This window comes from Falco biarmicus, chromosome 8 (assembly GCF_023638135.1).
Source record: "Falco biarmicus isolate bFalBia1 chromosome 8, bFalBia1.pri, whole genome shotgun sequence".
Classification (NCBI taxonomy): Eukaryota; Metazoa; Chordata; class Aves; order Falconiformes; family Falconidae; genus Falco; species Falco biarmicus.
In genome coordinates this window covers 26,217,675-26,240,855 of record NC_079295.1, presented here as the reverse complement: position 1 = coordinate 26,240,855, position 23,181 = coordinate 26,217,675, and the positions used below count along the sequence as shown (strand labels likewise).

At 61.4% G+C, this 23,181-nt stretch overlaps 1 protein-coding gene across 1 annotated transcript in view; it reads left to right on the top strand.

Moving 5' to 3' along the window:
- The first annotated feature begins 11,776 nt into the window (after nt 1–11,776).
- ASIC4 (acid sensing ion channel subunit family member 4) overlaps nt 11,777–23,181 on the top strand; it is a 29,918-nt gene continuing 18,513 nt past the window's right edge. The window contains 2 exon segments of the mRNA XM_056350534.1: nt 11,777–12,454; nt 12,456–12,942. Of these exon segments, the coding sequence (XP_056206509.1) occupies nt 12,366–12,454; nt 12,456–12,942 (576 nt within the window). The 5' untranslated portion in view covers nt 11,777–12,365.

Here is a 23,181-nt window from a genome sequence, read left to right as displayed (position 1 = left end):
TCCAATTATCGGCCCCAGCGCTGACACGGCTCTGCAGCCAGAGGCTGGCCGGCCGGCTGGCTGCAAGGGACCCAGCCCTGGGGCACGCATTTCATCTCTGGGTGTTTAACATCAAAGCAGCAAACAGGCTCGGCTCTGCGGGCCACCCTGCTCGCCTGCTCCCTCCCGCCAGCTGCCTGCTGCTGCACAGCCCCGGCACGACGGGTGCAGGGCAGGGGGCACGCCGGGTGCACGGCTGGGGTGGGGGCTGGTTCTGCTCCTGCCAGGGAATGGTGGGGAAGGGGCTGTGCAGCTGCAGCACCCCTGTATGGCAGGGGCGTTGGGGAAGTGGAGGCACCGCTGAGCAGCCCAGAGTAGCAGCACTGGAGAGCCTGCTCACGCAAAACCCCTTCGGAGATTTTGCTGGCACAGCATTGAGATCCCGTTCCTGGCTCTGTGCCAGGCTGTGCCGGTGGCCCTTTCCCTCCTTCCTGCTCCTGCCTGTCCACCAGCGTCTCCAGGGCTAGGAGAAACCACATCTGACACATGCCTCCTGTTGTGGCCCCACAGCTGGGCAGCGTGAGCTGGGCATGACAGCCTGCATTCACTCTGGGGCTAGGGGCACCCAGAGGGACAAGGGCTGGATGTGGGGACACAGGAAGGGGTGTCCCCAGTGGGTGCTCTCTGGCTGTGCCCACTCCTTGCTCATGCTGGCATCCCACCCAGCTGCCCAGGATTGATGGCCCATCCTGCGTCCCCTTCCCGGCACGGTGAATGCTATGTTTCTATCCCTGCCGCCTGCTGGGATTGATGTCTCACTGAGCGCAGGCAATGGCCGTAACTCACACCCAGGAGCCGGGCTCCCGGCTCATTACTCACTGGGCACCGTCACTGCATGAGTTACAGCTCTGCTTCACACCGGGACACCTCAGCAGCAAGGGATCAGGGCAAGGGGGGACATGGCTGAGGCAGGGCTGGGACAGGGGACAAACCTCTCTCTCCAAGCATCCCATGGGCTGGCAACCCCAGACACCCATGCCTCCTTCCCTGGCAGTGGGGTAGGAGGTGGGCACACGCGGCCCCTAAGGTGGGATGCTGAGGTCCCAGCCGGGGGCAGAGGGTGGCACCGCAGCTGGGATTCCCCACACTGAACCCGCCAGCTGGTGCCCGGCTGCAGCGCTCGGGGGAGGCTGACGAGCTGTTAATTACAGGTGCTGCTTGGCTGGTGCAGCGCGTCTCTGCTGCTCGGCTGGCAGAGCCGTGCGGCGGGTGACACACTCCATGATAAATTGATATCCCGTTTAGCATCAATTTTCCCTTCTCTGGTGGCAGACAACTGTGCTAATGGGATGGGACAAGTGAAAATGAAATAACAGGCCCTGAGCACACCGGCACGTGCCGCACCACTGGCCCTCCTGCATGGCTGTTGCTTCCCAAGAGACAGGCAGGACCCCACACACCCTGGGGTGGGGGAACTGGGGGGCCAGCAGCCAGCGGGCCAGCTGCAAGCAGCTTGCCAAGTTGCTGTAGCACTCCTGGGGCAGGTTTGCAACACACGGTGTGCCAGCGTTTGGTGCCACTGCCAAGTCTGGTGTTTGCAGAGCACACTGTGCCTGGGGGGAGCTGCTCTTTGCATCAGGCTTTGAGGCAGGCATTGGAAGAGGGCTGGTTGCAGCATGCCCAGCTCTTGGTGGTCAGCATGGGAGTGCCTGGTGTCTGCGTCCATGTGGTGTTTGCAATGCGTTTAGAGCAGAGTACCTTGGCACATTTCATTTATAGCACAGCACATAACAAGGAGCCGGAAATGCATTTGGTTGGCATTCAGTGCCCATGCTGTGTTGCATATTTGCAATGTACACAATGCCCAAGCTGATATATGCAGAATCTTCAGTGTCCGTGCCAGGTTTGGTGTCTGCCTTAGCCCGTGGCACTCTGTACCCACACTCACATGTTCTTTTTGACATACTCAGCGCCAGCCACACACTTGTTATCAGGAGCATATTTGTCAAATTGGTGCCTGTGGTGTGTTTGCGGTTGCGGTGTGTGCAGTGCTTGATGCCCACGGTTTGCTTGATAATTGCAGAGTGCTCAGCACTTAATACCTGTGGCATCATTGTTATTTGCTCAGCACTCGCACTCAGTGGCAGCAGCTCTCAGCACACATGGTGTGCTTGGTGTGTGGGACCCGCCGCCGCTGATGTTTGCAGCACCTTCAGCATTTGGTGGCAGCTGCGGTTTCATGTTTGCCAAGCACCGAACAATCTCTGCAGGCAGCGTTTCATATTCAAGGTGTGCCCAGCGCCTGTTAGACTTGGCACTTGTGGCGTAGTCAGTGCTTGCACTGGCCTACTCTCTGTGCTGTGCTCGGTGTTTTGGTTCCTGTGGTGTGATCAGTGTTCACAGCAGACTCCTGGCACTGTGGATGGCGCTCAGTGCCAGTGCTGCATGCAGCGCCTGCAGTGGGCTCAGCCTGCGGCACCCGCAGCATGCTCCCGCTGTCCATGCGCTCCCTGCTTGCTCCTGCAGGTGTGCATACTTGCCACTTGCCCTGCATCCAGCCCCCAGTGCCTAACGCGCTGCCCATTTCTTGTGTGCCTTGTGATCACAGCCCATGGTGTGATAGGTACAAGCTTCCTGACGCTTTTGCTATTTACAAAGCTTCCTGCACAGTGTTGGTGGTGTTTCTGCTATTTAGCCTGTGCTTGGTGCTAGATGCCAGCCCACCTTGGAGTGGCAGCATGCTCTGTGCATACTGCTATTGCTGGCTCTCGCATTAGCAGTGCTATCAGTCTGTGCTTTCCCTGCTGAAGCTCGCTCTGCAGCACACTCAGCACCCACAGCCTGCCATGCATCCCATGTTCACAGCACAGTTTTCAGTGCCTGTGGTGCACGTGGCACCGGTGGTGCCCTCAGCACTTGGTGTCAGCTGCCCGTTTGCAGGGAGCTGGCACTCGGTGCCTGAAGGTGTCGTATTTGCAATGGCCCAGCTCACATTTGGGGTCGATGCTTCCAGGATGCTCGGCGGTCAGATGCTTTCCCTATTCTCAGCATGCCCAGGATGAAGCCCAGCAAGTTCCACTCTTGGTGCCAGTGGTATGCTGGGGGTTTGAAGCACACGGGGTGCTGAAGGCACCCAGCTCTGTGGCGTGTTTGATGTTAGCCATGTGCTCCGCAGCAGGCGGTACCCGCCTTGCTGTCAGTGCTCGTGGCCCATGCTGGGGCTGATTGATTTGATATGCTTGCTGGCCAGCTGCGTGCCGTGCCCTCAGCACACGCAGCCCGGGGGCCCGCCACCAGGCTGGATCCCAGCTCCAGGAGCTGAGCTGTGGAGCTGACATTGGGACTTCCCTACGGTCTCCTCTGAATTCTTGCTCCCCCCCGGCCCGACCTGGTCCAGCCACTGCCTCTCTGCCAGCCGCTGAGGCAGGGGCAGTCCTGGGCTTGGCTCCCAGCCCCTTCACCTAGCAGCTCGGGGACGGTAGGTAGGATGCCCCTGTCACACATGCCGTTGGTGGGGCCACGGCATTAAGGTTGAGGTTTTAATCACACAGATGTCAGGAAATGGGGAGCGATGGTTCCCATGGTAACACTAACTCTGCCCCTTGCCCGCGGCGCGGCGGCTGTGCATGCAGGGCCATCATGGGCACCATGCGGCTGAGCTACAGCTGCTCGGGGACCCATAACTTCCAATCTTCTGACTTGGGTGCATTTAAAACCTCAGCCCTATTGCTGCGCTGAGGCAGCTCTGCTGGCAGTTTATGGCTCTGTTGTTTTTAGGAAAGGCAAGCAGAAGGCAGGAGCTGCCTGGGAGAAGCACTGCAGATGGGGCAGGAGGAGCAGTCCAGGGCAGGAGGGAGCCACCGGGCACAGCCCAGGCACAGGTGCCAGTGGCTGCAGGGGACAGGGCAGGACAGGGCCTGTGGGCACAGCTGAGCATGAGGGAGCAGCTGAGTGATGTCTCCCAGAGCACGAAGAGCGGATCTGCATGCTCTGCTGCCTGGGCACACTCCCAGCCCTCTTCTTGCATCCCCTGGGGCCAGGGCCAAGACAGAGGAGCTGCAGTGGGTGGGCACCAGCCCTGCTGCCCAGTGTGGGTGTTGCTGGAGTGCCAGCATTACCTGTGCCCTGCACTGGGGCTACTCACAAGTTGCACCTCTCTAGAGCTGCCTAAAAAGCCTGGTGATGGGCTCCCTGCCACTGCTGTGCCAGGCTCCAGCCCTGCAGCATCCATCACCCTTCTGCTCCCATGCCAGTGCAGAAGAGACCTGCTCCCTGGTGCAGGGTCAGGGCTGTGAGGCATGGGATGGGTTCTCATGCTCTCTGTGTGCCACAGCAAGGCTGCACCCAGCTGCACCCTGCCCCTCCAGTGTGGCACAGCTCTGGGCATGTCCCTTTGGCTATGAGATGCCCTCCCAGATGTGCCCATATAGGTGTGTTCAGAAACACCCCTACCCATGCATGCAGCTGTGCACGCTGGCACGCCAGCCTTGACAGTGTGCACCTGGGCTGGCGCTGTCGAGACAGGACAGGGATGCCCAGCTGACGCTTGAGGGCTATACACGGTGGCCAAGACTCATCCCAGCAGGGAGTCCAGTGCTGTGGGGGCCTCCCACCACTGGAACCATGGTGGTCCCCCAGGCTCAGCCCAGTTCATCCATTTAAGCAGCCCTTGACTATGAGTCAGAAACTGCTGGTAGGCTGCTTTAGGGTGTCATGCTCCCCCCAATTCCTGGAGGTCTCCGGGCCTGGCTTATGATCAGGGAGGACTGTGGCCAAGGTGGGCTGCCCTTCGTCCAGTTGTCTTTACTTGGTTGTTGTTTAGGAGGGAGTGAAACAGGGGGTGCCCTGCTCACAGTGGGGCCAGGGGAGCCTTGACCATCTCCTGCAGTGCTGGCTAGAGCATCTCCCAGCCCTGATGCTGCCCTGCCTGCCTAACTGCTGCAGCTCCTATAATGTATTCATCCCAGGGTGCCCTGGTGCAGCTGCAATATCATTATTGGAGTTTATTACACCATTAGCTTTAAAGTTTTATAAACCACCAGCCAGGTAATAAGCGGGGGGTGGGGGGGCTCATGCTGCAGGTAAAGGGTCTGTGGATAGCACTGGGGACTGTCCCAGCAAGGTGCTGAGACCAGTTTCCCTGCTGTGCTGGTGCTTTAGTGGTGCAAGCCCAGAGGCACCCCAGGCACGTGCCCTACTGCCGAGCTGCTCAGCACAGTGCGTCCACGTGCCAGCCTGCCCGGCTGCCCTCCTCAGGATGGCAGAGACCAGGGAAGATCAACCAGCTGCAGCAATAAAAGGCTATAAAACCAAATGAGTGACTGCACGATGCAGTGATGGCTCCCAGGATGCCTTCTCCTTCCTAACAGCACTGAGGGCAGGAGGGACCACGCTCACCCCAGTGCCCTGTGCTCAGAGCCGGTGCTCCTGCAGCCGCGCAGCCACTCTCCGGGCACATCTGCGACTGCCTTTCCAGCCGCAGGTGATGCTCTGAGCGTGGCGAGACTGTTTCCTCCACTCCTTCCACTCAGTTCTGGAGGGCAGCATTAGCTGAGCCTGACCTCCTGCCAGTCATGGGCCAGCGAGCACCACCAGACCCGGAGCCTGGAGATAGGTGCTGGGCTGAGCATCCTCCTGGGGATGCTAAACACTCTCTGCTGAAACATGTGCACATTTTGCTAGGAAGGGAGCTCTGCTTTGCTCTTCTCCATGGATTTGGGAGGCTTTTAGATGTGTTTTCTCTCAGTGAGGATGTTTGTGTGGTGCAATCAAGTGGCTGGCTCTGTTTGGGGGTGGTTTGTACTGAGAGGGTCAGAGCAGAACACGGATAGGGGATGCTGATCACAGCTGCTCCTCTTGCTTTCAGCACGGCAGAGCCAGGGTGGTGCAGGTCCATGGCATGTTGATTGTCTCAGATGGAGACCAGGAATGGGGGCTGCTGGCAGGGGTGGGCAGCCCACAGTAGTCGCTGCCTGCTGCCTCTCCAGGGGCAGGGGGGCAGGGGCTGGCTGGGCTGGGAGCATGGCTGACCATCTTTGGCTGGAAGAAGTCAGGAGGGCAACCAGCAAAGTCTCAGCCATTCCCTGGGGCTAAATACCATGGAATCAACCTGGGCCCAGCACAGACCCTTCTCTTCTTTGAACTGGGCTGGGATCTGTCCCATTATCCCACTGAAAGTCCATGGGATTTAATCCAGCTCTGATGTGGGCAGACAATGTCCTCTCAGCCATGGTGGATGCTCCTACACCCAGATCCTACCGAAACCCACACCTTAAATTCCTGGAGGCAGGACCCCAAAAGCCGCATAAACCCAGCATTTTTCTGGCAACAGTAAAAGGTGTACAGAGCACCTTGTGCAAGCTCATGCACACAGCTTACAAAAGTGACTTTGTAATTGAGGTTTTGCGCTTAATGAAGGAATAAATTGCATGGGAGTGTTGTCCTTAATTGGGGTGTTGCATTAATTAAGGTATTGCACTTAATTGGGGTAAAGCATTTAATAAGGTATTGTGTTTAATGGGGGTAGTTTACGTAAATGGGGTCAGTGTGTTAATGGGGTGCTGCATCGTTGATGCATCTGCTGGTCCTGGCAGACGTGTCATCTGCTGCTGTGGGCTAAACTGGAGAGCAGCTCCCCACACGTGGGGGAGCCCAGCCCAACCCAGCCACCGCCTGACAGGGAACTAGGACCATCAGGGAGGCTGGTGTGTGGCACCAGAGCTGCTGTCCTCCCCATCCCAGCACCACGCGGCTGGTAACAGTGTTTGTACAATGGCTCCGCTCCCTGCGCTGGTGCATACAGCCCCCTCCTGCCCTTCCCAGCCCCGCCGCTCCCCACAGGCTCAGGAGGTTGTGCAGAGATTTTGGTGAAGTGGGGTGCAGGCAGCATTACCGCTCCTGTGGCTATCCCACAGCCAGCTCCATGGCAGGCGGTGATGCCCAGCATGCTCATCACACCGTTGCCAGCCCTGCTCTCCTGTAATTGGAGTGGACATCTTGTCATCCCACATCTCCCCACAGCCAAGGTACTCATCGCCCTCGCCACGGAGCCTGACCTGCCGGGCAGGCGCTGGCAGCATGCCGAGGAGGCCATTGGAGGAGGCTGTGCTTGTTAAGCTGACGTGTTTGCAAGGGTCTCGGAGGATCGAACTAGTGCGAGGCAGAGCCAAACACTGTGGCCAGCTGGGCTCCACGGTCACGTTTCCTTCAATTAGATCAAAATTAATGATCGCCCCAGATCCACTTCCCTCTGGGTGCAGGGCTGCGGCCAGCACCAGCTCCAGAGCGTATGGAGCTGTTGAAGAAGATGCAGCAGCCAGCTCATGGCTTGGGTTGGTGGCAGAAGCAACCAGCAAGCAGGATCTACGTCCCGGACAGCTCAGACTAGCAGGGCATCAGATGGAGGCTGCCTGCTGGGGGTCTCCCCTTGGGCAGATGCCTGCTGCCCACCCAGGGCTGTAACTGTCCTGTCACCAGTGTTCCTCATCCGCCTGGGCTGCCCCAGCCCCAGCACCCCTCGGTCCCCTGGGCTGACCCCCCTGTGCTGTCCCTGAGGACTCGCAGCCCCGCAGGGTGGCCAGGAGGGTGGGCTCACTGCAGTGGCACAGTGCCAGTGCCGGTGTGCAGTGGGAGGTTGCGTGCTGGTACAGCAAAGAGTAAATCCATCAGCTTGGTGGTCAGAAAATCACAACCAAACCCTCATCCAGACAGGCCTAAGAATAGAAACAGAGACAGTGTCTGTGTCTTGGGGGAGGGGGTGAATTATTACGAGGGTGCTGGAGGGCATCACAGCAACATCAGTCCCACCAGGCACCCCTCCAGGCTGTGGGACAGCTTCTCCCACATGGAGACTCCACCTGACCCCTGCTGTCTTCTACAGTGTGTCAGGGTCTGGTGCTCTAGAAAGCCCCCTTCCTGTGCTCACAGAAGTTATTTTGTCTATGGATGCAGCCTCTTAGCCTCCTTTGCTCTTGCCCAAACCCCCAGTGCCTCCAGCTGGTCTCCAGCATTGCTCTCTGTTATTGCCATCCTCTCGACTCTTTCCAATTAATTTGCATTTTTCTTGACGTGTGGTCCTGGATGAGGCACAGGGCTCCCACTGAGGCCTTGCCGCCAGCAAGTGCTTCAGATGCCTTGTGAATGATGCTCCTTCTCAGGCAGCCCTGAGCAATGTCCTCCTTTCCACCGAGCTCAGTGCAGTTGCAGGGCAGCCAGACATCCCATATTAAACTGGCAGATCCCATATCCCAAATGAATGAGGCTTCTCCAGTTTTTTCCTAGCTCTCGGCTGCTTTTCCAAACAGCTGCCTGGCTTCTGGGCATCTGGAAACGCAGCTTCTGCATGCACAGATAACTGCACCTGCACAGCACATCCTGCCTGGGGGGGTCCAACCCTCTGCACGCTTTGTTCATCCACCTGGGACTGTCCGGAGTGTCGGTGTTAAACTCGGACAAGCTGGTGCTGCTGCCCACTGCTGAGCCGGGGCTCTGCCCTGCCCTCCTGCTGCTCGCCCTCCGCTCGCTGGGCAGATTTGCTTCCCGCCCCAGCCCAGCTCTTGGCGCTTGTCCTTTTGAATTGTATCTAATTGTTTTCAGGCCATTTCTCCGATTTGTCAACATCATTTTGAATTCCAGTCCTGCCTTCCCCAGCACTCGCAGCCTTCCCCCATCATCTGAGCGTAGCGTGTGGGCCCTGCGCCAAGCCCCTGCTACTCAGCGTCCCCCCAGGCTGGGGGGTGTAGGGGGGAGCAGGAGGGATGCTCCTTTCCTGATCTGCCGGTGAGCCCTTGGCTGGCTCTCCCATCGTGTTGGCTTTCTTGCATGGTGGCTAGTGAAGTTGGTGCTCTGGAGCCTGGGGCATCAGGCTTCTCCTGGCTGTTAGCATCAAACCTAAGGGCTGGATGTGGTAGCATCAGCAGGCACAGGCTCTGCAGCTGCTCATGGCTGGGTGGAGGGGCAGACAAGCCTCCCTGAATGCTGCACAGTCCCTCCTCATGGCCTTGTGCCCCCCCTCCACAGGCATGCTGTGCTCAGCCACAGGTGGGAGACTCCGGTGAACAACTGTGAGCTGCAGACATGCTGCCAAGTGGCAGCACCGGCCATTCCCAGCTGGTGCTCGCTGCCTTGTCTGGTCCCAGGAGAAAGCAGTTCTTGAGCCCTGCTGTCTCTCCTCCCAGCCATGCTGCTTCCCCACTCCCTGTCCCTCCAGCCCAGCATCTGCCCCGACGTGCTCTCTCCCTGGGTGCTCCCTGGCTGCAAAGCCACAGCCCTCCCTACTCCATGGCTTGCAGGAGGCCTGCAGCCGCAGCTGGGGACAGGGCTTGTGCCACTCACTTGGGCACAGTTGATCCCAACCCAGCCTGGCTGCGCTTCAGCCCCGTGCTTTGGGTCATACTGCAAGGGGATGAGCCCCCAGCACCCATCTGCCCTTGCCAGGTGGCCAGGCAGAACCAGGGCACAGCAGGTGAAGAGAGGCAGCGGAGGAGGAAGGAGGGAACACATCTCTTTGGCTGCACAGGAAGGGGGATGCATGCTGTGGGGAGGGTGCTGAGAGGTGTCCCCAGCCCAGGTGGCAGTTGTTAATGGAGCAGAAGATGCCCAGAGCGAGCCTGGGTCTGTGGTGTCTGTGGTGTTGGGGCCAGGGCCATTCAGGGAGCCAAGACACAGTCCTGCTCCCATGCCATGACTGTCCATCACACAGAGGACACGGCTTCTGCTGATCTTACCCTCACACAGCCTGGTTTGCCCTGTACCTCAGGATCTGCATTTATGGGGGGGACCTGCCTGGCAGATCATGTGTGCCCTTGCAGCCCTCAGCACCACAGCACTGAGAAGCACAGGCAGGCACTCCACAGAAAGCTCTGCAGACCAGAGACCCAAACCCAGCCATTGCATTGCACCACAGAACCTCCTCACCGCTGGATCAGGCCCTTGGTGCGAGCAGTATTTGTGGGGCCAAGCACCCCTTGCAGCACCAGCAGCCCTGCAGAAGCGTCCTGGGGCTTGTGGCTGTATGGCCGGGGCCACCAGTGGTGGCGGTGATGCTTGGGTCGCCTGCCCAGCCTGCTCCCTGCTGTGCCTCTCCGAGCTGGGGACGCAGGTCTGGTGTACACTGCATCCACCGGGCAGGGCAAAGCAGGCAGCTGGGGCTGTGCGTGCTCCCCGCCGGAGGCAGCCTATCATGCTGTATTGACCTGCACAGAGGCAGGAACATGTGTGCCACGCACAGATCGATGAGAAGATTGAAGATGTGTGTGTGCTTGCTGGACGACTGGGGAAAGCTTTGCCGTTGGCATTGGCAGCACAGTGAAGGTCACGCTGACCTGCGGCGCAGTCCCTGGAGGGAGGCAAGGCCTCTTGTCGAGCTCATGGACAGCTGTCTCATCACTTGTCCTCCGGGGACCCTGGCTTCCCAGCCAGGCACGCACCTCCCCAGCAGAGCCACATCTCCTGGGTGTGTGTGGTGCTGGGCTCGTTCTGGAAGCAGGGAGTTGTTTCTCCTGCTGCTGTGCCACTAGGCAGGGTCACAGAGGGTTGCTTGACTTGGGGGTGAGGGGTCCGGCTCAGCCTTTCTATCAAAACTAACCCTCCATCACCAGCTGGGAAACTGAGGCAGGAAGCTGGGAGACCATGACTTGCTGGCAGAAGGTGCTGTGCACGGGGAGCACCCAGGTCCAGGCGGCATGTGGCTCTGGTGCTGCAGGGCGAACCCATAACCTCGTCACAGCTCTGACCCCCCGAGCAATGCGGGCTGAGCCGCGCTGCTGTGGGCAGTGCCGGGCAGCAGGACGCAGTCTCTGCGTGCGGGGCAGGGCTGCCACGGGACCTGGGTCCTGCGTGGGGTCTGTGCGCGGGGGGGGTGCGAGTGCGCCGTGGGGGGAGCGGGGACAGACCCGAGGAGGGGCAGGGGCTCAGCAGGGCAGGAGCGGCTGGGGGTCACCCTGGCTCAGTCTATCTCACAGAGCGGCTCTCTGCCTGCAGAGACCCCGGCTTCTCCTGCGCTGCCCTGGGGACACGCGTAGCCCAGCGTGCAGCAGAGCGGGGTGGGGGGCAGAAATGAGGCCGGGGGAGCCCAGCCCGGGCGCGCAGCCGGCGCCGCGGGGAAGGGGGGTGGCGGACGCGGGGGTGGGTGGCGGTGCTGCCGCCCTCCCGACTCCGGGGCACCAAGGGGCACCGGGGGCGTGGTGGGGAGCGAGGGGAGCTGCAACCCCGGCGCCACGTCCGCGGCCCCGCTCCGGCGGCGGCTTGTCGGCCGGGTCTTGGTGGAGCCGGGGCCGGGGCCGGGACCGGGACCGACGGTGCTGGGCGCTCGCCGACTTGGGGCGCGGCGGGCCGTGGCAGGGAGGCGGTTAACGGCCAGGGAGCCGCCGAGGCAGGAGGAGTCCGCAGGCGGGCGAGCAGGAGGGGGCCGCTGGGCGAGCTGCCCGCAGGCTGCCCGCCCCCGCCGAGCCGCGCCGCGCCGAGCCGAGCCGCGCTCTGCCCCGGGGCACACGGGCCGGCGGGGCACGGCGGGGCGAGGCGGCGAGCGCGGCGGCGGCGGCGGGGGGCAGGCTCCGTGCCCCGCCCGCCTCGGCACGGCACGGCACAGCACGGCTCGGCACGGCTCGGCGTCGCGCGGCGCGGCGCGGCTCGGCATCGCACGGAGCGACGCGGCTCGGCAGGGCACGGCTCGGTTCCGCTCGGACGGCACAGCTGGGTTCCGCTCGGCTCGGCTCGGCTCGGCTCGGCTCGGCTCGGCTCGGCTCGGCTCGGCTCGGCTCGGCTCGGCTCGGCTCGGCTCGGCGCGGCACGGCACGGCACGGCACGGCACGGCACGGCACGGCTCGGCACGGCTCCGGCAGCTCCCGAGCCATTCAAACAAGTGGCTCCGGCAGCACTTCGGAGCCGGGGCTGGGGAGAGGGCGCAGCGCGGCTCCCTGCCCCGGAGGCGCCGGGCCCTTCACACTGCCTCTTTTCTCTGCCGCTCGCTCTTTATTTGACGATGAAATAATGTTGACATGTCTTGAATTATTAAGTATTCCCTGGATTTTATTAGCACATGATGCCTAAATGCTGCCTGTATCTGCTGGGGTCTTAACCAGAGAGGAGCGAAGGAGAGAGGCAGAGAGACAGAGCGAGGGCGAGGAGAGAGAGGGGTTTTTGACAGCTGTATTTGTGCTGATAAGCGAAGGCACAAGGAGACGATCGACTAGTGAGACAAGAGGGAAGCGGCGGCTCGGAGCTGCTGAGAGGGGCTGCGCTTCCCTCCCGAGACGGCTCGGCCCTCCTGGCGCCGTGCTGGGGCTTGGGGGGGACCCGAGCCCCCTCCCAGCGCCTGGCCGGGCTTTCCGCCGGTGCCCGTGCCGGGGGGCAGCTCGCTGGCTGGGCACGCCGGCTGCACGGGGCAGATGCCGATTGAGATCGTATGTAAAATCAAATTTGCTGAAGAGGATGAGAAGCAGAAGGAGAAAGAAGAAGGGGATAAGGAGAGCCTGATCGAGGAGCCTGCCCGGCCCCCGCTCCCGGGACCTGGCCACCTTTGCCAGCGCCAGCACGCTGCACGGCCTGGGACACATCTGCCGGTCAGGGCGGCTGGGCGTGCGCCAGACCCTCTGGGCATTCGCCTTCCTGGCCTCGCTTGCCTTCTTCCTCTACCAGGCGGCCAAGTCAGCGCTGCTCTACCTGGAGCACCCCCACGTCATGGCCCTGGACGAGGAGGCCATCCGCGAGATGGTCTTCCCTGCCATCACCATCTGCAACATCAACCGCTACCGCCACTCGGCGCTCACCGACGCTGACATCTTCCACTTGGCCAACATGACTGGGCTGCCCCCCAAGGACCGGGACGGCCACAAGGCCACGGACCTGCTCTACCCTGACCCCGACATGGCCGACATCGTCAACCGCACTGGCCACCAGCTCGATGACATGCTCAAGAGCTGCAACTTCAGCGGCGAGAACTGCTCATCCCATGATTTCACTGTGGTGAGTGCACACCTGGCTCAGTTTCCCTGGGGTCCCCTACTGGTGCAGGGGGCACCCACCTGGCTGTGCCTTGCTGGGGCAGGGCTCCCTGGCTCGCTCCAGCTGCTGAAGTTTGCATCTTTCTCTGTTTGAGTTTCCCTCCAAGTTTCACATGGAGAGAGAGAGAATCCTCCGTGGGAGCTCTCGGCAGGGCTCTGTACCACAGGACCAGGCTGCCGGCAGGTCTGTGCCGGAGGGGCTCGCAGGCAGGAGCCATGGCAGGGGGACAGCGGGGCTCAGTGGTCCCCTGGGTGGGTGTGCTGTGGGCAGGGAGAAAGCTGTGGTGTGCAGCCCTGCTCCAGCCTGTGCTTCTCTCTAGGTTGAAGTGCTCTGTTGCAGGGTGCTTTGCACAGCGAGAGCATCTGGTGGTGGAGGGGTACGGGCAGAGACACCTTTGCACACAGGGGAGCCTTCCCGCATTTGGGGGGGTTGATGCTGGGATGCCTATCAGTCTGGAGGTTGCCAACATCGCACATGCATTGGGCACACACACACGTATGCCGAGTGGCTCTGCTCCGGAGGCATGGCTGCAGCTGGGCAAGTGGGGGGCTGCCTGGGGCTACCAACTCGCTGCCCAGGACTTGCCAGCAGGGCCTCCTCCCGGCAGCACCCGCCTGCCCAGGCAGCGAGCTCCTGGCCCGGGTGCCGCCAGCATGCAGCTCTTGCTAATATTGAGGCTGGAATCACAAATCCCTGCTGTGGTTTGGGAAAATAAATGTGCTGAACGGGCGGAATACCTGATGGGACCCTTTTCAGACCATAATGACTCTGGAAATGAGCCGCCTCTCTCCTACAGCTGCCAGGGGCTACTGCTCGGCTGGCTTGATGCGCTCCCGGGAGCAGTGCTGCCAGCCAGAGCCTGCTCCATGCCGGGGAGGGGGATGCGATGCCACAGGCTGTGCGGGATGCTGCGGGGGGAGAGGAGCCTTCGTGGGGCTGGAAATGGCTGATGCAGCATGTCCTGTTTCACTTCATGCCCATCAGTACAATGCCTGCTTGCTGTGCCGGGTGATGCTGTCCCTTGGGAAAGTGCCACTCCGGGAGGGCTGCCCTGTGCGGGGGGGTGGGGGGTGGGGGGTGGCATGAGGCACTGCAGCGGAGTGGGAAGGAGCAGGGGGCGTCGGGGGGGCAGTCCCATTCCTCCCGGGGTTTTGCTGGGCTCTGTGCCTGCTCTGTGCCAGCTGCCTGAGTTTGCCGGGGAGAAGTGCAGTTCAGCAGGGCTGGGAGCAGGGAGCTGTGGTGCTGGACAGTCCTGCACACAGCTCAGCCACGCTAGCTCCAGCCCCGGGGTCCTCTTGGGGGATCCTGCACAGCTTTCGCTTGGGGGGGAGGCAGCCAGTCCATCCTTGCGCCAGGCAGCGGCATGGCATGGCAGTGGGATTTGGCTTGTGCTGAGCTGTGCTGTAAGGCTGGCAGGGCAGAGCTCAGGCGGATGGAGCTGGGTACAAGCTTCCTGCAGCGTGGACATGGTCTGTGGTATGCGCCATGCTGTGTGGCAGCAGAGGGTGACTGCCAGGACAGTCACTGGGACCCAGTTTCTCAGTGGGTGGCTGTGCAGGACCAGCGGGCCTGCCTACCTCCTGCTTGCGTGTCTGCCCTGGGGATGCCCAGGCAGACAGGCTCTGGTGTGCCAGCACCTTGCACTGGAGCAGGTTCCAGGCATGAGGGTGGTCAGCGCCAGCTGACCCCTGGACTGTGGCACAAGGAAGGGGGGCCCTGGGCTCCCACAGCCTCCCCCCCCTCAACTTAGCCCTCCAGCCTGGCCTTTGTGGCATCAGGGGCTGTCAGGAGAAAGGGGTGTCCCTATCACCTCTGGCTTGCCTGGAGCAAAGGGATGAACCTGGGACAGGAGACTCTGCAGGGCATGAGCATGGGGAGGGATGGGGGAAGATGTGACCTCTCTCTGACGCATACCATGTCCCAGAGCCTTGCCAGGAAGCAGTGGGACTTGTGGAGACATCACACTGTTTGCAGCTGGAGCCTCCTACTCCCGTTCCCTGAGCCGAATCGGTCCCTTGTGCTGCCTGAGAATGACTGAAATGCAGCACGAGCTGCTTGGCAGGCAGGGTGAGTCCCAGCTGTGATGTGTGGGCTTGGGTGCTCCCGTGCCTCCCAGCTGTGGCCCTGACTCAGGGGCACCTAGGCTGCCCTGCACCCAGCAAACATGCGGTGGAGAGCTCCAGGCTTCATTGGTCCCAGTTGTGGGTCTTAAAGTGTGCTTTTATGTTCGGAAAGCTTTTGTACCCCCGCTGCAGTGGGTGGATATCGGGCGGATATGTGAGTCACAGCATGTCCCAGCAGTGATGGAGGGCTCCCAGACTGCAGCACATCCCAGTGGGGCAAATGGCCTGGAGTCCCAGGGTGCTCAGCTCTGGTGAGCAGCCCCTGGAGCAGAGGTCATGTTCCTAGGGATGCCGGAGAAAGGAAGGAGCTTTTCCTGCCGCCTGCTTGCAGGAGTGCTGGGCACTTTCCCTCTGGGCATGAGGTGGACTTCATCCAGAGGCTGGAGTTTTAGAGCATGAGGGTGGCCAAGCCGTGGGGCTGTGGCCAGCTTGCTGCCTGTTTGGGAGCAGGAACAACACCAAGGCTGGAGAGTGTCCCTGTGTGCTGCCGCTTGCAGCCTGTGTGCTCACACGATAAATAACTTGTGCGGATCCTTTAAGTAAGAGCTGCGAGTGGTAAATGATCTTCCCCTATTTAACGTCACAAATCCACATTCTTTATGGGATAGCAAATTAAGAAACTATGGGGGGAAAAAACCCAGCGTAAGCATCTTCCGTGTAATAAAGCCCGGCTGGGCTGTAAATCTCCCCAGGCGGCAGGGACAGCCCTGAGTCGCAGCAAGGTTCCCCTGCAACCCTGCTGACAAATGTGCCCCCTGTGTCGGCTGCGGGAGGTCCATGTCGGAGCCCTGACGAAGCCTCTTCCACCGCCCCCCGAGCCGTGCCGTGCTATGCTCTGCAGCCCCCCGATCCCTGCTCTGCCGGGGGGTGCGGGGCTGGGCTGCCCCTGCTGCTGCCCGGTGCCTGATGCCTTGGCGAGGGTGGCGGGTGCGGAGCCCTTCTGCCTGGGTGAGCGCAGCTGCGATGCCGAGGGTGCAAAAGCGTGCGGCGCCGGTGTGGGAAATCAATAGCGCTTTTTACGTGCCATTAAGCGGGAGGTTGGGAAGTGTCCCCACGGGGCTGAGGCTCAGCTGCCGCAGGTGGCTCGCACCCATCTTCACGCCTATGTCTGGCACCCTGCTATGGCCACAGCCCCAGGCCGGTGCTGGCCAACTCAGTGGGCATTGTGGGGAGAGCCCTGTCAGTAGTGCTTTGGGGATGGGGAACAGGCAGCTGGAGTATTCAGGGGTCTGGGGGATGAGGGAGGAAGCATGTGGAGGTGGTCCCCCCCGGCTGGCAGCAACATCCCGCCTGCTCACCGGCAGTGGCTGCGGCAGGAGGCTCCGCTCATGGCCAGGCAGGAGCCCGGTGCCTTTCTCAAAACCGCGTCCCCTGTCAAAAGCCTTTTGTTTCAGATGTGTGGCTGCCAAAGCCAGTTCTGCCAGGGCTAGAGGTTGGGGGGGGGGGAGCGGGGAGGTTGCTGAGAGCTGGCAGCGCCTCTTGGAGCTGGCACTGGCCCCGGTTCTCCAGGCAGGGCCTCCTGCCTGCGCGGGACAGGGTTGGTATGGGGGGTCTCCCTGGCATCTCATGCAGACCCCAGAGTGGGGAGCCCCTGTGCTGAGCGACAGGGAGCATTCTCAGCTGCACACCACGTGCACCCCGAGAGATTCTGGCTGGGGTATGTAGGCAGGGGACAGCAGGCCGTCACCCCTGCCTCCTCCCAGAAAGGCTCTGCTGCCATCCCTGCTTCGACCCGCGCCAGTCCCGATGCGGGGACTCTTTTTGACCTTTCCGCCAGAACCGTACTTAATAAATGTCACATTTTCATCCTATTTTTACACTGGGTAAAAGAGCTAGACTCATTACTCTTCACCTGCCCTGCCCCACCTGATGCCTGCTCAGTGCCTGGCATTCATGCGCCCTGTTTCCCCTCTCCTCCTGCGCAGGGCTGAGTGTGCCCAGGGGCACAGGGGGCTCACCAGGGCCCCTCGGCTGCTCACTGGGCTGCAGGCACTGCAGGACCTGCTGAGGCTGGGGCACAGAGGGGCCCTAGGCCAGGCAGTGCCATACAGGTCCCAATACAGATTCACCCCTGCTGGAGGGTGGCATGGCTGTGGCTGTGGTGGGTGTCCTGCCGTGCATGGCAGAGACTGGCTGGGCTGAGGCTGGTGGTGTCAGTGCCCAGGAGAGCCTGGAGCATCCCTTGCTGATACCATGCCTGTGAGCTGCTTGGCTGAGCCCAGCTGTGCCCATCTGGGTCACCGCATTCGGCTCACCGGATCCATGTCCTGCAGCCCTAGCCCGGCACCTGAGCAACCTCCCCAGGGACTTGTAATTCCCCATCCTCACAACCTGGCCACTGTGCTTGTGCATCCCCAGGTCTGTGTCCCAGGTAGTGCAGGCTGGTCACACTCCTGTTTGGAGTGGCGGTGGCAGCAACTCCAATGCTGTTACACATGAGCTGCCCAGGCATGGCTCAAGGCACTGCTTGTGCCAGAAAACGGGGGACTTTAATGCAATTCGTTGCCATTTAATTTTACACAATTCCTGCTGCTTAATCCACTGAGAAATGCTAATTTATACAATTCACGTCTAAAAATAAATGTCAGTCCAGCAGCTCCCAGCAGCATGTAGCTGCGCCCACCAGCCCCCACTGGAACCTTTTGCAGGGACCCCAGCCAGGAGCCCACCTTGCTCCCAGCCAGCTGGGCTGCTGTTCCTCATCTCGCAATGTCCAGAATGTGGCAGCATGTGGGTGGATATAGGAGTAATGAGGATTTAGGGTACCATGGTGGGACAACAAGGGGTTGGCTGCACCTAGGGGTGTCACCACAAAGCCCCTCGCTATGGTGAGTCTCAGAACACCACGGCAAGGAGACACCAGGTCTCTTGGAAATCTATCTGTCTTTTGGATGACTGAGAAAGTGTGAGGGGCATGGGGCTCCCAAAGTGTCTTTGGGATCCCTGCTCCACCCTGGCTTCCCCCAGGAAAGATGGGCTCAGCCCCATGGGCAGCTGCAGCACAGGCTGCAGCTGGTGGTGCATGGCGTGAGAGGGGGGTCCCATTTTGAAGGGCTGGTGTGGGGCCACCTGGGCTGCACATTGAGGGGTCCAGCCATAGATCAGGGCAGCCTCCGCCTGGCTGGCAGGTATTAATTGGTTGCAAAGAGCCATTAATGAATGTGGGAGGGGACCAAAGTGCACACTGCTCCTGCCTGGGGAGTAGGGATGCATCATTAGGTCCCTAAGGAGTCTGCTCTGCAAGAGAAAGGGAGGGGGTCAGATCCTGTGGGGAGGGGGACCCAGGGCTGTGAAGAGCCTGTACTCATCTCCCCACATCCCTGGCTCTTGCCCCTGAGCATGTCCATACCCTGACGCCCTCCTCCCCAACCTTGCTGGCTCTTGCATCTCACCCCCATCACCTTCCCTCTCCCACCCCTTTGCTGGGCAGATCCCCATGCTACCTCCATCTAAGTGGGTGGCACCAGCAGTGACACTGGGGAGGGGGTGCTGGGGTAGCGGGGTGGATGGTGAGGACCATGGCTGTGGGTGCTGACTCCCCACGGGAGGGGGCTGAGGCCGGGGGAGCAGGGGGGCGCGGAGGCGACACGGCGGGGGAGCGGAGATGCTGGAGGAGCCAGCGGCTTTCCCACTGTCTCCCTGATTGAGATCAGATCACCGTGAGCATAAAAAAGCTCTCTTCATAATTATATTTAATGAATTGACTTTAAAAGCTCTTACGCTCTTATCTGGGTAATTTAATATCACACACTTAATAAGCCTGTCTCCGATACAGGGGGGAGCCAGCGGCCAGGACGCCCGCGCCTGGTGTGGCTCCCTGGGGATGTGGGACGTGCCATGAGGCTGGTCCCAGGTGCCAAGCTGGGTGGATTGGGGACACTGCTGTTCCTGGGGCCGGAGCACCTGTAGGGTGTCTGTGGGGCAGTGCTCCCCCAGTGCTGCTGGCTGCAGAGTGGGATGGGCACTTTGGCTGGCTGCAAGAGGGATGGGGCCAGGGCACCCATGGGAGCTTGGCACCAGGAGTGGGTGCTTGCTGGTGTGTGAGGCGGCAAGACTGTGGGGCCACGGGGCAGTGGGGATGATGGGGTGCAGGATGAATGGCTGGAGGGGGTCATGGGGTGCAGTGTGGCTGGCTGGGCATGGGGGCTCTGGGCATCGGGCAGGGCTAGCTGGGGTGCAGGTACCCTGTGTCAGCACAGTGGTTGGATGCCACGTGGCACTGTGGCTGGCAGGCCATTTCTCTGACCCCATCCTTGGTGCCAGTGTCACCTGTGGTAGGGGTCCCACAGCCAGGCAGTGCTGGAGGCAGCCACGGGGCAGAGTGCACTGCGGGTGCCGGTGCCACGGTGCTGTTGGCTCCCTGTGTCCTGCCGCCTTCGGCCATCTGCCCACCTGGGGCAGCGGCTGGGGTGGCACAGGAGTAAATGGAGGCTTGTCACCATTGGTGTCTGCAGCTCTGTCTCCCCAGCTCCTATGCTGCCAGCCGGGGTGCCAGCTGCCTCCCTGCAGGCAGGCATCGCTGCAGGCACGGCAGGAGTCCCCGGCACCCCTGAGACCCATCGGTGCATGCAGGCAGGCGCCTGCGGCCAGCCGGAGGGGACAGGCTCTGCCATATGGAGCTGGAGGCTCCAGGGACCACAGGAGCCCGAGCATGGGCTGGGGCTGGGACCTGTGCCCCATGGCCGTGGGGGCAGCCCCTGGCATTCTGCCCACTTGCTGGGCAGCGGGTTGGAAAGCCACTGGCCGGGCTCATGTACCCTGCATGTCAGAGCCTGAGCTTTGGGGAGCCAGCCTGCCCCCCAGCCTGGCAGTCACCCTGTGCCCTCCCGATTCCCGAGTGATGGAGGGCAGAGCAGCACCTGCCAGCATCCCAGCCGGAGCTGCCCCAGGACCCGTGGCTGGGACAGGGAGGGTTACAAGGGCAGGGTGTGTGGCGCTGGCCCGTGGGTGGCTGTCCCCAGGCGCTGGGGTGCCTGGCAGTGCCGGCTACTGTGCCAGCACTCGGTGCCAAGGCTGGGCAGGCTGGAGGCAGGCATGTGCCAAGGTGGCAGTGCGGGGGGATGAGGACACAGCTGCCACCTGGCTCTGCGGGGGGGTGGGAGGGCAGTCCCCGGCGGAGCGGGGACCCCGGACTCCCTGCTGGCAGCGCGGGGCACCAGGGCAGCTGTGCCGGGTCTCCCTTCACGGGGGAGCGGCTGGAGCAGGAGGTTTACGGAGCTGCACTAAGTGACGCAAATGGTTTGAAGCCCATAAAGAGAGACGGTTTTATGTAAGACGACTATATAAAGCTCTGCTGTTCTGCCATTGATGAGATATAGGCCTTTATTTATAGAAGGCAATGTTTGCGGTGCGAGCACTGAAAGCCAGCCAGGGACCCGCAGATAGGGCGTCAAGTCATTTTACATGCAGCTGCCGTCGACACTGTTCACACATTAAAGAAAAAAATTAACAAGTTTGCAGCCAGTCAGGTGGAAAAAACAATAATTGTTGAAAACTGTGTTTCCCCCTTTTTCCAATAACAAATAGCTGGAACGCTGCTGGTGAGGCTTGGGCTTGCTCCGGGAAAGGACAGGCTGAGGCTCCAGCTAGGCTGGGAGCTGGAGCAAGCAGAGGAAGGCAGCCATGGGCAGAAGGAGAGCCCAGGCAAGGGATGCAGGGACTGCTGCCAGCACCCAGGCAGTTGGCGGGGGGAGATGCCCCTGCCTGGGCATTTATACGTCCAGAACCAGACTAACAGGGCCTGCAGGCAGGGACGATGGTGCTGGCAGAGCAACATGGCCATGTGCGTCCTGGGGTCTGGGGAGGGGGGCAAACACCGGCAGCTGAAGGTGCTCACTGCATGGGGGGCTGCAGACCAAGCTCCGTTGGATTTTCCTTCCTGGCCCAGCATTGTCTTTCCCCGCCTGCGCACACAGGGATGCTCTGAGGTTATTTCTTTGCCAGATGTGGCTGGGTTTTTACTGGAGAGCAAGCAGCAAGTCCCTGTGGTCAGAGCGCCCTGCCAAATTTTGTTTCATGCACGAAAGGAGGAAAAACTTCTCATGATTAATTGTGCAATAGGGGAGAACATGCATCTTTCTAACCTGCTCCTTGCTGGTCACTGGCCTTTTCTCCCAGATGCTGCCCCAACACAACAGGACACACAGCCAGGGAGGTGGCAAGCTTGTCCCCAGGGCATGCTCCCTTGCAGGGTCTGCACAGCGAGGGTGTGAGGGCAGGAAGGTGCCGACACCTCTGCCACATCCTAACTCCGCAACAACGGCTGTGAAGAGGAGGAAAGCCAGCCAGGGCTTCGCAGCACGGGAGCAGAGTCAGGCTCATGCTTGAGCAGCTTCCCTGCAGCTCCCTGCACGATTCTGTGGGTGGCTGTCCCCTGCTTACGCTGCAAAACCTTCCCTCTGTGCTCTGAGCCGTGGCCCGGTGTGCTGCACCAGCAGTGGTTACAGGCAGGGTGCTGCTGGCTCCATCTGCGCACAGCTGCATCGCTGTGCTGGCAGCAAGCGGGAGGTGAGGACGGCCCCACCGCTGAGCCAGGGCACATGGCACCATGCCCCCGGACTTGGGGGTGGGGGGCTGGACCTGCACCCTGACTTGCTGGGGCTCAGGGCTCCCACGTCTGCCTGCCCTGTCCCTGGGAGACGTCGCTACTTGCACAGGTGGGGAGGGCCCCTTGGCAGAGGCACCCCCAGCTCGCCATGCCCCTCTCCAGGTGCCGATGCAAGCCAGAGAGCATTTTGCACCTGAATGGCTATTAAGAGCCAGGTAAGCTCAGCTGGACTCAACAGGTTTTCTTCCAGCAGAACAAAAGGTTCCCTTCGACTGCAGCACCGAGAAGGCAAGCACAGGAGGAAGGGGGGAGGAGGAAAGCCAGAGGCTGGGAGGACCTGCAGGTGCTGTGTCCCAGTGGCATGGGGGCTGGGGACCCCTCTGTGTGTTGGTGAGCTCAGCTGGGCTGCAGAGCTGGGCTGACCCCTGCCCACAGTGGCTGGTCAGGCAGGGAGCAGGGGCCGGGGGGACCCACTGGCCCGCTGCCAGCCGCCAGCCCCGGGGATGTGCAGAGCGGGAGGGGAGTGGAGGCACACACCTCGTCAGAGCAGAGCCCCTGATTAATCCCTAACTGCCAGCCCTCCAGCGAGCAGCTCATTAGTAGTTTAATTCCCGGTGCCTGGCGTGCTGGAGGGCTGCGTGTGGCTCTGATTGAGCCGGCCGCACTCATCTGGGCAGCTGCAATCAGGCCGTGCCCCCCCTGCCCCGGTCACAGGCACAGTTAATGGCCGTGGCCACCGTGCCCTGGGGGGACTGGGCGGCAGGTGCTGCGGGTGCTGCAGATGCTGTGGGTGATGCATGTGCGCTGGGTGCTGTGGTCGCGCACAGGTGAGGCACATTGTTGACAGTGGCTGTCGGGCAGCCTTGGGGGCAGGAGTCATGCCAGTGTCTCCTCCTGTATCCAGCTGTGCCTGGAGCATTGCTGTCCCCACGGTTTCATGGGGCCAGGCACAGCTGTCAGCTGTGTCACGGGCCATGGCCAGGCACTGCGCTCCGTTGCACGGGGATATCTCACCAGTCTGTCATCCCCAGGGGGCAGTGGCACCCTGTACGTCCCCGTACTGTCCACCTGCACCCACAGTGTGGCAAAGCAAGGTCTGTAGGTGGCACCCAAGTCCCTGCCTGCACCCTGCTGTTCCTGCCCCCACCCCAGGCTCTTTCCTGCCCTGGCTTTTCTTCTTCCCGGGCCAGGGCTCAGCCTGGGCAACCCCTCCATGCATGGGCAGAGGATGCTTACCAGGGCCAGGGGAGCAGGGCAGGGGCAGGAGGGAGCTGGGTGCCCCAGGAGAGCAGGCACCAGTTGGGGATGCTGCCCATGGGCATCATACCCCATCCTGGGCATGCAGAGGTGGGTACAGCCGTGCCTCCCAGCTGCAAAGGGATGTTTGCAGCTTGGCCACCCCCCTTTGCCCTCCAAACCCTGCTGTGCCCTTCACTCCTGAGCTGCCGTCCCCGCAATTTCTTTGCAGTCTGAGGAGGGAGGGAGGGACCGTGCCACAGGGGAAAGCATCTCCATCTGTCTTCAATGCTC